Genomic DNA, 14,419 nt, shown 5'->3' with positions numbered 1-14,419 from the left:
TCTCATGATAAGTCGCGTGAAAGAAAATTTCATCCGCAGAATTGCTTTATGTTTAAAAGAAGATGGTGGTTATATTGAACATTTATTATAATTTATTACATTTAAAGATCAAAAATATTTATCATTATAAATATATTTTATTATATTTGTTTATTATATTTTTTACCCTATTTGTTCAAATTTATTTATTAAATTTACATTATTAATATATGTTAATATATATTAATATTTATTATTAAATAATTAAATGTTATAATATGTTATTAAACAAATTTGTCAATTTATTACAATTAAATATTTTATATACATTATTATACCTATATTATTAAAAATATATTACATATAAGTATATAATATATATTATTAAATATATATTTTATCTATATTATTAAATTTCGCAATTATTTACTATAATAAAATGATAATTTCTCTTTCCTTACTTCCCGTTGAACTCACATTCTAATCTTATTCGGCAAGTCCAATAAAGTATGCCCCTGACGATGAGCATCCCGACTTAATGATGTGTATGTTGCGGAAACACCCTGTATGTGGGAGGAGGTCAGACGTGTCTACATACTTTTACAATTTTATAGAATTATTTACTTAGCCGTATCGCGTAATTCTTCGTCAGCTAATTTTGTTAGTCTCTAGAATAAAGAAAGCAGGTTACTTGCTCACATTGAATCTATACTATAATAAACCGATATAGATAAAGTACTAAAATGTGTGTATATATACAGATAAGCGAAATGCACATGATCTCGCTTGAAACAAAAAAAAAAGATATTACTCGACAATAACAATTTAGAAATTGTATTATATAAATTTTTACTCGACGATAATTTTACATAAGAGCGTAGTTTTTTGTCATAATGCCTCAAAAGTACACTGATAAGCATGTATTTTCGCGTTTGATAATGCGTTGAATAATAAATAACTTAGAATACCTACCGTTCGCGTTGAATAATAAATAAGTTAGAATATCTACCGTTGAATAATAAATAAGTTAGAATACATACCGTTGCATCGATATAACGACCAAGCCATCGGCATCACAATTATTGACATCAGTTACCTCGACAATGACAAGAGAACAATGGAAGGATGATGTCGCATACGCGATCACTCCTTTCAAATTCATTGCATGGCCTATTGGCGTATGGCCACTTCAAGTTTATAATATTTTTTCGCTATTGCGTTGTGTCTTAGGCATTTGTTGTGCGGTAAATATCTTTTAAAATTTGAAGATCATTGATATATTTGCGAATGTTCAAAGACAACGCGCGATGAATATTTTTTATTTTGATGTTGCCATATAATATAATTCCCATATGATAACTTTGATCTTGACATATTTGATTTTGTCATAAATGATCATAAATAATCAAAAGATTTTAGTTATTATTATTATTTATTAAAATATTGTTAACAATTAAATTATATGAACAATATTATATATAATAGTTTAAACTTTTTCTTGAGTTTTTATTAATTAAATATTTAAATATAATATTTATAAATATAATATGAATGCTTAAAAGGAAATAATTAGTTCTACTAACTATAATACTACTATAATACTAACTATAATCTACTAAATATAATACAATATGAATGCTTAAAAGGAAATAGTTAGTAGAACTAACTATTTCCTTTTAAGCATTCATATTATATTATATTTAGACTATATTTAGATTATATTTAGAATATTATATTTAGACAGGAAAAAGTTAGTTCTACTCTCGCTCTGCATTCCATTCCAAGAAATTCTAATCTAACTTATCAACTTATTTCTATCTTTTGATAATTTCTATCTTTAAGAATTAGGTTTTTCTTAGGAGAAGATGCAAGCAAATGAACAATATTCCTTTATTATATAATTACTTAAATATTTATAATCATGCAATTAAAATAATATTTATAATCATGTAATAAAATAAAAATTCAAAAAAGTACAGTTATTGCATTTAAAACGTTTTTGTTCTTATCATACAATTTAATTGTTAATAATTTTTAAATAAATTTTCTTAATAAACAATTGACGGGGAAAACCTTTTAAATATTATACAAAATCATGATCTTGACAATATATTACATATTAAGATCAAAGTTATTGGAAGAAAAAAATGAGTTCTTAATTTACATATTTTATCTCGTGGATTTCTATCTTAACCATATTACCTTGCGTATTTTACATTTTGACACAGAGACTTTTTCTATTTATACAAGTTTTATTTCTTATTTAAACAATATGTATATTTTTGCTTTACTTTTTTAATATACATATAAGGATATTAGGATATTAAGATTATAAAACATAAAATTAAACATATAGATAATAAACATACAAATGTATTATTAAATGAATAATACTATGCATCTAATTAGAATTTATTAAATTATTTTAAAAAACACTTGTATTATACCATGTTAAAGTAAAAAAGAGAGACATATTAAAATAAATTGAATGCAAGTTGAAGGGATAAATAGCGTAAAAGTAAAAAGTGGATGAAATATTCGCAATTAAATAGAAATATTTATTAGTAAAAATTCACTGAGTTAGAAATGAAATATATATTTTTACTAAGGAGAAAACATTATACATAAGGAAATATATCAACAGAGTCTACTTGTGATCTTGCCATCTATGGAGATGTATATGGGCTGCAACAATGTAGAACGGAACATAGACTGTCTGCTGTTAATCTGTTGCGGAATTCTCGGTGTACTGAAGACGACATGGTTTCGCATTAATGCAAATAATTTAATTATTAATTTTAACTCTGCCATAAACGATTATCAAACGATTAACAACATAAAAGAGCGCGATATCATGAAAAAACATGCTTTTATAGGAAGGATTCTTTGTTTTTTCTTTTTGACCATTGCTTACTGTAGTGGTTTAACATATACATTAATTCCTTCTTTGAATTGTGACAAAGGAAATCAGATTAATATAACAAACGAAGATATGCAGTACAATAGGCCATCTCGCGATCTGGAATATCTTATTGGAATATCTAATTTGCCAACTTACATATATATAATTTACTCTGTGATCGAAAATATTGTACTAATACTAGCGACTACAGCTAACCTTGGTAATAGTTCATTATTTTTTACAAACATTTTGTGTCTTATTGAGTATTATTTAGCCACAAAAAATTGTTTAGTGAAAAGAATATTATTTTACATGTATAATGATTTTTATTAGTATTATTTTTAATAATTACTATTAGTTTTATTAATATTGTGCACCATTTTATTGATTATGGATAATAATGATAAGACGTGGAAGTTTGCATAATTGGGAAACTGTTCGTTTCATTGAGATGGTCCAAGATGTTTTAAAAACCAGTTCTGAGCAGACGTTTTAGATTTGATGAATAAAATTTTTTTTGTTAAACAAAAATAATCACACATGATGTTTCAATGTATTTTATTATTACTTGATTTAAAAAATTTACGCCTCACATAATGCATGTTATAATATGTAATAAAAATAATATTTTATATATTATGTAATATATATTTTATTTAACAAAAAATTGTTTAAATGTCATAGAATTATAAATATGATTTTGTATATCAATACAATAAGACAGTTTTATGCATTGATGCATTTTCTATAGGTAACGATGCATTGTTTCTCAACATTACATTGCATGTTTGTGGTCAAGTAAACATTCTGAGGATCCGTTTCATCAAATTTGATGTCACAAGCCCGCGAATCTGTGATCGATTCAATGAGCTAATTCAAAGACATCATTATGTGATAATGCTGGCCAGGGAACTTGCCGATCTCATCAATTTTATATTGCTAATAGAATTATTCATTATCAGCATATTATTATGTATAATGGGTGAATATTATAATACATATAATTTCTCAGCAATATATATAAGTTATATATTTATAAAGAAAGATTTTCAATCAATAGACAAATAATCTTTTTAGGATTTCAGCTTATTTTAGCGTTAAAATTCAATAATACTGCTATAGTGGGAAAAAGTTGTTTATTACTGAGTGGTCTTATAACACAACTAACATTGTATAGTTTTATCGGGAATTATCTGAAATCTGAAATGGAAGATATAGGGCTTTCTCTTTATCAAAGTACTTGGTACAATTTTCCCAAAAAAATAACAAGAAACGTAGTATTTATTCTTATGAGGGCAAAAGCTCCAGTCGCATTACAGGCTGGAAGTTTCATCGTAATCAATCTGTCAACTTACGTAAGCATTTTGAAAACCTCTTTTTCATATTTGTCTGTACTTCGTATTATGCTTGGAGTGTGAAATGTAAAATGCGAATAAAAGACCTGTGCAAATATGCTAATTTCGAAATAACGTGATATAATGCTTTCAAAGTAGAAAATACGTGAAGAAGTATTTGTTAAATATAAATTACTATTCAAATTAATTTGTTTGTGCCAAACCAATATTTCCTGTGTAATATCAATAATATACACATACTTCATATTATTATTAATGCATTATTATTTAGACATTTTTTAACTTAGAATTATATTGAGGACTACTTATTGTTAGTATAAAATTACTTACTTAGCCGTGTCGCGTAATTCTTCGTCAGTTAATTTTGTTAGTTTGTAGAGTAAAGCAGATTACTTGCTCATATTTTCACTTTTCAACGTATTAAATATACACTGTAAAACAAATCAACATCGAGATAAAGTATTATAATGTGTACAGGCGTATACAGGTAAGCAAAACGCACATAATTCCGCTTAACCAAAAAATATTGCTCGACGATAACAATTTGGAAAAAAATTGTATCATATAAATTTTTACTCGAAGATAATTTTACATAAGAGCGTGATTGTTTGAATTTAGCCATAATGCTTCAAAAGAGGTATATTGATAAGCACTTTTTACATTGAATAATAAATGAGTGAGTATGTGTTGCATCGATATAACGATCGAGTCATCAGTTATTGGCATCAGTTATCTCGACAATGACAAGAGAACAATGGAAGGATGATGTCGCATACGCGATCACCCCTTTCAAATTGATTACATGGCCTATTGGCGTATGGCCACTTCAAGTTTATGACATTTATTCGCTGTTGCGTTGTGCTTTAGGCATTTGTTGTGCGGTAAGTATCTTTTAGAATTTGAAGATCATTGATATATTCGCAAATGTTCAAAAACAACGATAAATATTTTTTATATTGACATTGCAACGTTTTGAAGAAATTTCGATATACATGTTACATTTTAAAGTCAAGGTCATCGGGAGAGTGAGTTTTTATATTAACATATTATATCGTAGATTTCTATCTTTTCTATCTATTATCTTGTATTTTACATTTTGGCACAGAGACTTTTTCTATTTATGTAAGTTTTATTACACACGTTTATTATAATGTTATTAGATAAATTATAAATCAGCATGATTATAAGTATTGAAAAACAACAACAAAATTTTCTGTTTTAAATTTTATGATTTATTTGTGTTTTTTTGATCATGCGATATAATATCATTCTTTACGAAAAATATATATTAGCACTACGCTCCTTATTTCATAATCTCTTCATAACGATTATATGTGAAACAAAATAATTAATATGTTACAAAATGTCACATGTACGCTAAATAATATTAAATTTTCGATAAATGTGCAAGTATAGAGATCTATATCCCAATAACTTTAATCTTAATATATGATTTTGATTTTGTCAAGGTCAACGATATTCAAAAGGGTTTAATCGTTATTATTATTTATTAAAATGTTATTAACAGTTAAATTATATGATAAGAACAAGTATTACCTGTGATAATCTGAATTTCTTCAAGCATGAATTTTTATATTAATTGAATATTTAAATATATATAAATAAATTCTTAAGATAGGCGAAGAAGCTTCGCTTTTCCTTCTGCATTTTCATTCTAAGAAATTTTAATCTAACGCAAACTTATTTTTATTTTTTGAATAAAAATTAGACTTTTTCAGCGAAAGAATGGATGATATTCCTTCATCTCTCATATATTTATTTAAATATTTATAAACATACAAGTAATATAAAATTCAAAGAAGTACAGCTTATTGCGTTTAATACTTTTTGGTTCTTATCATATAATTTAAGTGTTAATAATTTCTTAATAAGCTTTTTAATAAACGAGTGACATGACTAAAACTTTTTAAATATTATACAAAATCATGATCTTGACAACATATTAATGTCAAGATCATTGAGAAAGTGAGAGCTTTTACATTTACATATAATCTCGTAGATTTTCACATTTATCATATTTTCTTGTGTGTTTTACATTTTGACACAGAGACATTATCTATTTATGTATCTACTTAAGTTTTATTTTACACATGTATACAAATATTATTTAAATAATATATATATTTTTTTTGGTCTTACTTTTTAATATATAAGGATTATATAAAATTAAATATACAAATATATAAATAATAAACATGCAAATGTATGATTAAATGAATAATGCTATGTATCTATAATTTAGAATTTATTAAATTATCTAAAAAATACTGTATACCACGTTTTATAGAGTAAAAGAGAGAGAAACTATGAGAAAATATTAAAATAAATTGAATGCTAAAGAAAGAGAAGTAGCGTGAAAGTAAAACGTGGGTGAAGCAATTAAATAGAAATATTTATTAATAAAAATTCACTGAGCTAGGAGTGAAATATATATGTGAATGAAATATATTTTTATTAAGCACAAAACATTATATATAAGAAAATATATCAACAGAGTCTAATTGTGATCTTGCCATCTATGGAGATATACATGGGCTGTACTAATGTAGACCGGAACATTGACTGTCTGCTATTAATCTGTTGCGGAATTCTCGGTGTGCTGAAGACGACATGGTTTCGCATTTATGCAAATAGTTTAATTATCAATTACGACTCTGCTCTAAACGATTATCTTACGATTGACAACATAAAAGAGCGCCTCATTATGCGAAAGCATGCTTTTGTAGGAAGGATTCTTTGCTCTTCCTTACTGACTCTTGTTTACTTTAGTTGTCTAATATATGGGATAGTTCCTATTTTGAATCACGACATAAATAATCAGATTAACGCAACAAATGAAGATATGACACTGGAGTACGCGATACCATCAAGATGTGCTCTGGAATATTTTCATTTTCCAACAAGCATGTACAAAATTTTCTCTCTGGTTGAAACTGTTGTAATGCTATTAGCGGCTACAGCTAATCTTGGTAAAATTTAACTATTTTATATGAATATTTTGTATCTTATCGAGTATTATTTGAAAATTTTTTTAGTGAAAAAAATATAATTTCAAAAACGTATAGATTTTTATTAACGCTATTTTTAATAATATTTCAATATATTTTAATATAATTATTTTAATATTATGCTCTTTTTTGTTGATTATAATCAAGAATACTAAGGCGTGGAAGTTTGCATGGTTTCACGGGAAACTATATCATTGAGATTGACTGGATTAAAAACTAGTCTTTATCAAATGTTTTAGTTTTAGATGCATTAAATTTGATGAATAGTTTTTTTATAATAAACGACGTAACTAAAAGTAATTATATATAATAATCTAAATATGTTTCACTGCTACTTGATTAATAAAAAACTTGTACGCCTTGTTATATAATACGTTCCATAGCATATTTTATGAATATGTATATACAAAATATAACAATATTATTTCATAATTTAACTTCATAATATTATATATATTAATTTATTATACACATTTTTTAACAAAAAAAATAATTTAAATATAATACAATTATAACCACAATTGTAAGGCTTTATATATCAATGAAATAATACGGTTATATGCATTGATTTATTTTCCATAGGTAATGACGCATTGTTCCTCAACATTATATTGCATGTTTGTGGTCAAGCAAACATTCTGAAGATCCGCTTCATCAATTTTGATGTCACGAGTCCGCAAATCTACGATCGATTCAACAAGCTAATTCAAAGACATCGTTATGTAATAATGTTGGCCAGGAAACTTGCCGATCTGATGAGTTTCGTATTGCTAATAGAATTATTCATTATCAGCATATTATTATGTATAGTAGGTAAATATCATGTGATTTATTGTTTAAAGAAATAAATATGTAACATACATATTCATAAAAAAAAATTTTCAATCAGCAAATATTCTTTTCAGGATTTCAGCTTATTTTTGCATTGAAAGTTAATGATACTGTTATGATAGGAAAAAGTTCAATTGTACTAAGTGGCGTTTTGACACAATTAACATTGTACAGTTTTATCGGGAATTATCTGAAATCTGAAATGGAAGAGATAGGGCTCTCTATTTATCAAAGTGCATGGTACAGTTTTCCTAGAAAATTAATAAAAAGTGTAATCTTTATTCTTATGCAGACCAAATCTCCAGTCGCGTTGCAAGCTGGAAATTTCATCGTAGTCAATCTGTCAACTTATGTGAGCATCTTAAAAACCTCTTTTTCATATTTGTCTGTACTTCGCATTATGCTTGGAGTGTGAAATGTAAAGTGCGAATAAAAAAAATCTATGCAAATTGTAAATATATGATAATTTCGAAATAACATATAATGCTTTCAAAATAGAAATACATGAAGAAATGTTTGTTAAATACAAATTACCATTCAAACTAATTTGCGCCAAGTCAATATTTCCTGTGTAATATCAATAATATAAGCACACTTGATAATAATATTAATGCATTATTATATTGAGACATTTTTTAATATAGAATTACTTAGCCGTGTCGCGTAATGCTTTGACAATTTATTTTATTAGGATAAAGGAAACAAAAAATTTGCAGAATAAAGAAAAGAAAATATTTATTCATATTTTCACTTTTTAACATGTTGAATCTATACTACTACGTATCTATTGTTAAACAAACCTATATCAATAAAATATAATACTACAATGTGGGCGTATAGATAAACCAAACACACATAATCCCGCTCAATAAAAAAAAATTTGTTCGACGAGAGGAATTTAGAAAATTGTGTCATATAAATTTTTACTGGACGATAATTTTATATAAGAACTGGTTATTTGAATTTAGCTATAATGTTTCAAAAGAAGCAGACTGATAGGCATACTTTTTACATTGAATAATAAATGAGTTGGAATATCAAAACGTTGTGCTATATAGCGAGCAGATCATTGGTTATTTGCATCAGTTAGAGTCAGTATCTCGACAATGGCGAGAGAACGAGGGAAGGATGATATCGCATACGCAATCATCCCTTTCAAATTGATTACATGGCCTATAGGCGTATGGCCACTTCAAGTTTATGATATTTATTCGCTATTGCGTTGTGTCTTAAGCACTTGTTGTGTGGTAAGTATTTTTTTGGAATTTGAAGATTCGTATTGATATATTCACGAATGTTCAAAGACAACAGAGAATATTTTTTACGTGATATTGCAACGCTTTGAAAAAAACTTCGACATATATACATATATCTAACGATGAAAATATCAAGATTTTATAATGTTAGTTTTTGCTAGTTTTAATAATAATTTAGACGAATTGTAAATCGACATGATTGTAAGTCATTGAAAAATTCTAAAAATAACAAAGTTCTCTGTTTTAAATTTTATGCTTTATATATGCTTTTTTTTAATCATGTGTAGAAATAATATGAGGTTTTAAGAGAAATATACATTGTTTCAATTTCATAATTCCATCATAATAATCGTATGTGAAACGAAATAAGTAAATAAATATGTTACAAAATATCATGTAAATGTTAAATGATATTACATTTTGTTGTAATTTCGTTAAATGTGTAAGTATAGAAATATCTATTCCCGTTAACTTTGATCCTAACATGTATAATTTTGATCTTGTCAAAATCATGACCCAGAATAACATTGAAAAGATTATAATTGTCGTTATTATTTATTAAAATGTCATTAATAACTAATTTTATACAATAAAGACAAATATTAAATAGTCTAAACTTTTTCCAGCATAAGTTTTATATTAATTGAATTTACGTATTTAAGTAAGTGCTTAAGGCGGAAAAAGAACTTTCACTTTGCATTGCTATTCCTTATTTAATCCACTTATTTTTATTTTGTAAATTAGATTTTTTTGAAAGAATGTATAGGTAAATAAACGATACCCCTTTGCTCATGTATTTACTTAAATAATTATAAATATTTATAATTAGTATAAAATTATAGAGATTAATATAAAATTTATAGAGAAATTTGACTTATTGTATTTTAATTTTATTCCTATTGTACAATTTAATTAATCGTTAATAACGCCTTATTAAACAAGTGATAGCTGAAATTTTTAAATATTATATAAGATCATGACCTGAAGAACATATATATTGAAATCAAGGTCACTGAAATTGGATCTCTGTATGTATATCTTGTGTTTCACATTTTTCATTTTTGACGCAGATATATTTTCTCTATTTATGCAAGTTATTTTATTATACATGTATATTATTTAAATAAGACATATATTTACCTTATATTATATATATATATATATATATATATATATATATATATACAGGGTGTTTCATTTTAATCCGACCACCTAAATTTCTCGGAACCTAAGCAAGATAGAGAAAAATGTTTTAGACAAAAGTTGTATGGTTTCAAGGGGGACATAAGATGGTGTCATTAGTTTGATCTTCAAGAGTCACCTGAAGGACACGCGAAGGTCAGCTCCAACTTTTTAAATGGGATACCCTATATGCTTTTGCATATTCTTGTAGCTCATCTCAAAAGCTTTCCAAAACACTATAATTAAGTTAGTTTTCATTAAGTACTTTCCAAGTTATGAGGCTTGAAATCATTTTTTAATTTTACATAAACCGTAAAATATCTTGTAAAATATTCATTTTTCGATTATTTTACCTTAATACTTTTATGTACAAATAATGAGAGGAATCAATTGGTGTAAAGAAAACATACAGTTGTTTTTAAGAAAAAATATGGAATTGTTAATTGCAAATTGCATATTTTTTCTTAGAAACAACTATGTGTTTTCTTTACACCAATTGATTCCTCTCATTATTTTGTACATAAAAGTATCAAGGTAAGATAATCGAAAAATGAATGGTTTACTAGATATTTTACGGTTTATGTAAAATTAAAAAATGATTTCAAGTCTCATAACTTGGAAAGTACTTAATGAAAACTAACTTAATTATAGTGTTTTGGAAAGCTCTTGAGATAAGCTACAAGAATATGCAAAAGCATATAGGGTGTCCCATTTAAAAAGTTGGAGCTGACCTTCGCGTGTCCTTCAGGTGGCTCTTCAAGATCAAACTAATGACACCATCTTATGTCCCCCTTGAAACCATACAACTTTTGTCTAAAACATTTTTCTCTATCTTGCTTAGGTTCCGAGAAATTTAGGTGGTCGGATTAAAATGAAACACCCTGTATAAGGATGAACACGATACTTAAGAAAATTTTCCGATTTTTCTTTCGCGAAAATTTTCCTGATTCAACGACTTCGCCCGATATTTTTCTTGCCTATATCTCTTCAGGGAGGTAAAGAGGGTTTTATAGAATTCTCAAAAATGAGAATCTATATCTTGGTATATACACCAAGTAAAATATATGTATATATATATATATATATATATATATATATATATATGCCTTGTGCACGTTAAAATTTTCGCGAACTATTAATGTTTAAGAAATTTACGCACTACCATCCGCGTTTTGCTCTTACTCGCTCGTTTTTTAAGTATCGTATTATTAATTACATAGAGCCGAAATCTTTCTCAATTTATATATAAGGATTATGTAAAATTAAATACAGAAATATATATATGTAGTAAATATACAAAAATATATTTATATATGAACAGTAAGTTTTGCATCTATAAACTAGTTTAAAAAACATTTTTATTGTATCAAATTTTATAGAAGGAAAGGAGAGAGACATATTGAAATAAATTGAATAGTAGGAGAGAAAAGAAGCGTGAAAGTGAGAAAATATGTGAAGCATTCGCAATTAAATAGAAATATTTATTAGTAAAAATTCATTGTGAGTTAGGATTGAAATATATTTTTATTGAGCATGAAACATTATATATGGGAAAATATATCAACAGAGTCTAGTTGTGATCTTACCCTCTATGGAGCTATACATGGGCTGTACTGACGTAGGGCAGAAGATAGACTGTCTAATGTTAATCTGTTGCGGAATTCTCGGTGTGCTGAAGATGACATGGTTCCGTGTTTATCCAAATAGTTTAATTATCAATTACAATTCTGCTCTGAACGATTATCTAACCATTGAGAACACAAAGGAGCGCGATATTATGAGAAGACATGCTTTTATAGGAAGGATTCTTTGCTTTTCCTTATTAGCTGGTGCTTACATTGGTGGTCTAGCATATGCAATAATTCCTTTTGTAAATTATGCCAAAGGAAATCAAATTAATATAACAAATGAAGATGTGATACTAGAATACGCTTTACCATCAAGATGCGCCCTGGAATATTTTAATTTTCCAATAAGCATGTATAAAATCTCCTGTCTGATCCAAATGATTGTACTAATACTAGCGCCTACAACTAATTTTGATAATAGTTCACTATTTTTACGAATGTTTTGTGTCTTATTGAGTATTATATAATCACAAAAATTTTTTTAGTGAAAAAGATATCATTTTATATGTATAATGATTTTTATTAATATTATTTTTAATAATTATTATTAATTTTATTAATATTGTGCACCATTTTATTGATTATGAATAATAATGATAAGGCGTGGAAGTTTGCATAATTTGCTGGGAAACTGTTCGTTTCATTGAGATGATCTGAGATGCTTTAAAAACCAGATCTGTGCAGATGTTTTAGATTTGAATAAAATTTTTTTTGTTAAACAAAAATAATTACACATGATATCTCAATGTATTTCATTATTACTTGATTTAAAAACTTTACGCCTTACGTAATACATTTTATTAATATGTATTAAAAATAATATTTTATATATTATGTAATATATATTTTATTTAACAAAAAAAATTGTTTAAATGTTATAGAATTACAAGTATGATTTTGAATATCAATACAATAAGACAATTTTATGCATCGATATATTTTCAATAGGTAACGACGCATTGTTCCTCAACATTATATTGCATGTTTGTGGTCAAGTAAACATTCTGAGGAACCGTTTCATCAAATTTGATGTCACAAGTTCGCGAATCGACAATCGATTCAACGAGCTAATTCAAAGACATCGTCATGTTATAATGCTGGCCAGGGAACTTGCCGATCTGATCAGTTTTGTATTACTAATAGAACTATTTATTATCAGTATATTATTATGTATAATGGGTAAATATTATGACACATATGATAAGCTCGGTAATATATATAAATTACATATTTATAAGGAATAATTTACATTCAGTAAACAAATATTCTTTTCAGGATTTCAGCTTATATTTGCATTAAAAGTCCATGATACTGTTATGATATCAAGAAGTTCATTTATATTAAGTGTCTTTTTGATACAATTAACATTGTACAGTTTTATTGGAAATTATCTAAAATCTGAAATGGAAGAGATAGGGCACTCTATTTATCAAAGTGTTTGGTACAATTTTCCTAGAAAGTTAATAAAAAGTGTAATCTTTGTTCTTATGCAAACACAATCTCCAGTCGCGTTACAAGCTGGAAATTTCATCGTAATCAATCTGTCAACTTATGTGACCATCTTAAAAACCTCTTTTTCATATTTGTCTCTGCTGCGTATTATGCTTGGAGTGTGAAATGTAAAGTGCGAATAAAAAAAAATTTGTGCAAATTGTAAATATATGATAATTTCGAAATAACATATAATGCTTTCAAAATAGAAATACATGAAGAAGCATCTTAAAATCCTCTTTTTCATATTTATCTGTGTTGCGTATTATGCTCGGTATATGAAATATAAAGTGAGAATAAAAGAGATTTATTGAGAGAGTAAGTTGTAAATATATTATAAATGATAATTTCGAAATAACATGCTATAATACTGTTATAATAGGAAAAAGTAATCTATCAAAGTAAAAATACATGAAGAAGTGTTTGTTAAATGTAAATTACTAACCTAATTTGTTTCCGTTAAATCAATATTTCTTATATAATATCAATAATATACACATAACGCGCGCGCACTCACACACACACACGCGCGCGCGCGCGCGCGCGCACACACACACACACACACACACACACACACATTATTATATTTAAACATTTCCAATATAAAATTATTTAAGACTACTTAATATAGAATTATTTAGCTATATCGCGTAATTCTTTTTGTCAGTAAATTTTATTAGTCTGTAGGACAAAAGAGACAAAAAGTCTGTAGGATAAAGAAAATATTTACTCATATTTTCACTTTTTAACATGTTGAATCTATACT

General features: G+C 26.4%; 2 protein-coding genes across 3 annotated transcripts; both read left to right on the top strand.

The window, feature by feature from the left end:
* Positions 1-984: 984 nt before the first annotated feature.
* LOC109610028 (odorant receptor 13a-like) lies at positions 985-8,539 on the top strand. 2 transcript variants are annotated; one of them, XM_025409913.1, is made up of 5 exons: positions 985-1,223; positions 2,624-3,101; positions 3,633-3,823; positions 8,039-8,078; positions 8,171-8,539. In XM_025409913.1, the coding sequence occupies exons 1-5, from the start codon at positions 1,083-1,085 to the stop codon at positions 8,509-8,511; spliced, it is 1,191 nt and encodes a 396-aa protein (XP_025265698.1). In that variant the 5' UTR covers positions 985-1,082; the 3' UTR covers positions 8,512-8,539. The 2 variants fall into 2 exon arrangements, with proteins under 2 accessions (XP_025265698.1, XP_019883248.1); XM_020027689.2 differs by lacking the exons at positions 8,039-8,078; positions 8,171-8,539 and adding an exon at positions 3,959-4,413 and having other exon boundaries at positions 3,633-3,863.
* Positions 8,540-9,192: 653 nt separating this feature from the next.
* LOC109610016 (odorant receptor 13a-like) lies at positions 9,193-13,810 on the top strand. Its single transcript, XM_020027674.2, has 4 exons — positions 9,193-9,343; positions 12,102-12,582; positions 13,111-13,341; positions 13,438-13,810. Exons 1-4 carry the CDS (start codon positions 9,203-9,205, stop codon positions 13,776-13,778), a joined length of 1,194 nt encoding a protein of 397 aa, XP_019883233.2. The 5' UTR covers positions 9,193-9,202; the 3' UTR covers positions 13,779-13,810.
* Positions 13,811-14,419: the final 609 nt, after the last annotated feature.

This window comes from Camponotus floridanus, unplaced genomic scaffold (assembly GCF_003227725.1).
Source record: "Camponotus floridanus strain SB8 unplaced genomic scaffold, Cflo_v7.5 scaffold29, whole genome shotgun sequence".
Classification (NCBI taxonomy): Eukaryota; Metazoa; Arthropoda; class Insecta; order Hymenoptera; family Formicidae; genus Camponotus; species Camponotus floridanus.
The sequence above is the reverse complement of the archived record's forward strand: the minus strand, read 5'-3'. Positions and strand labels throughout refer to the sequence as shown.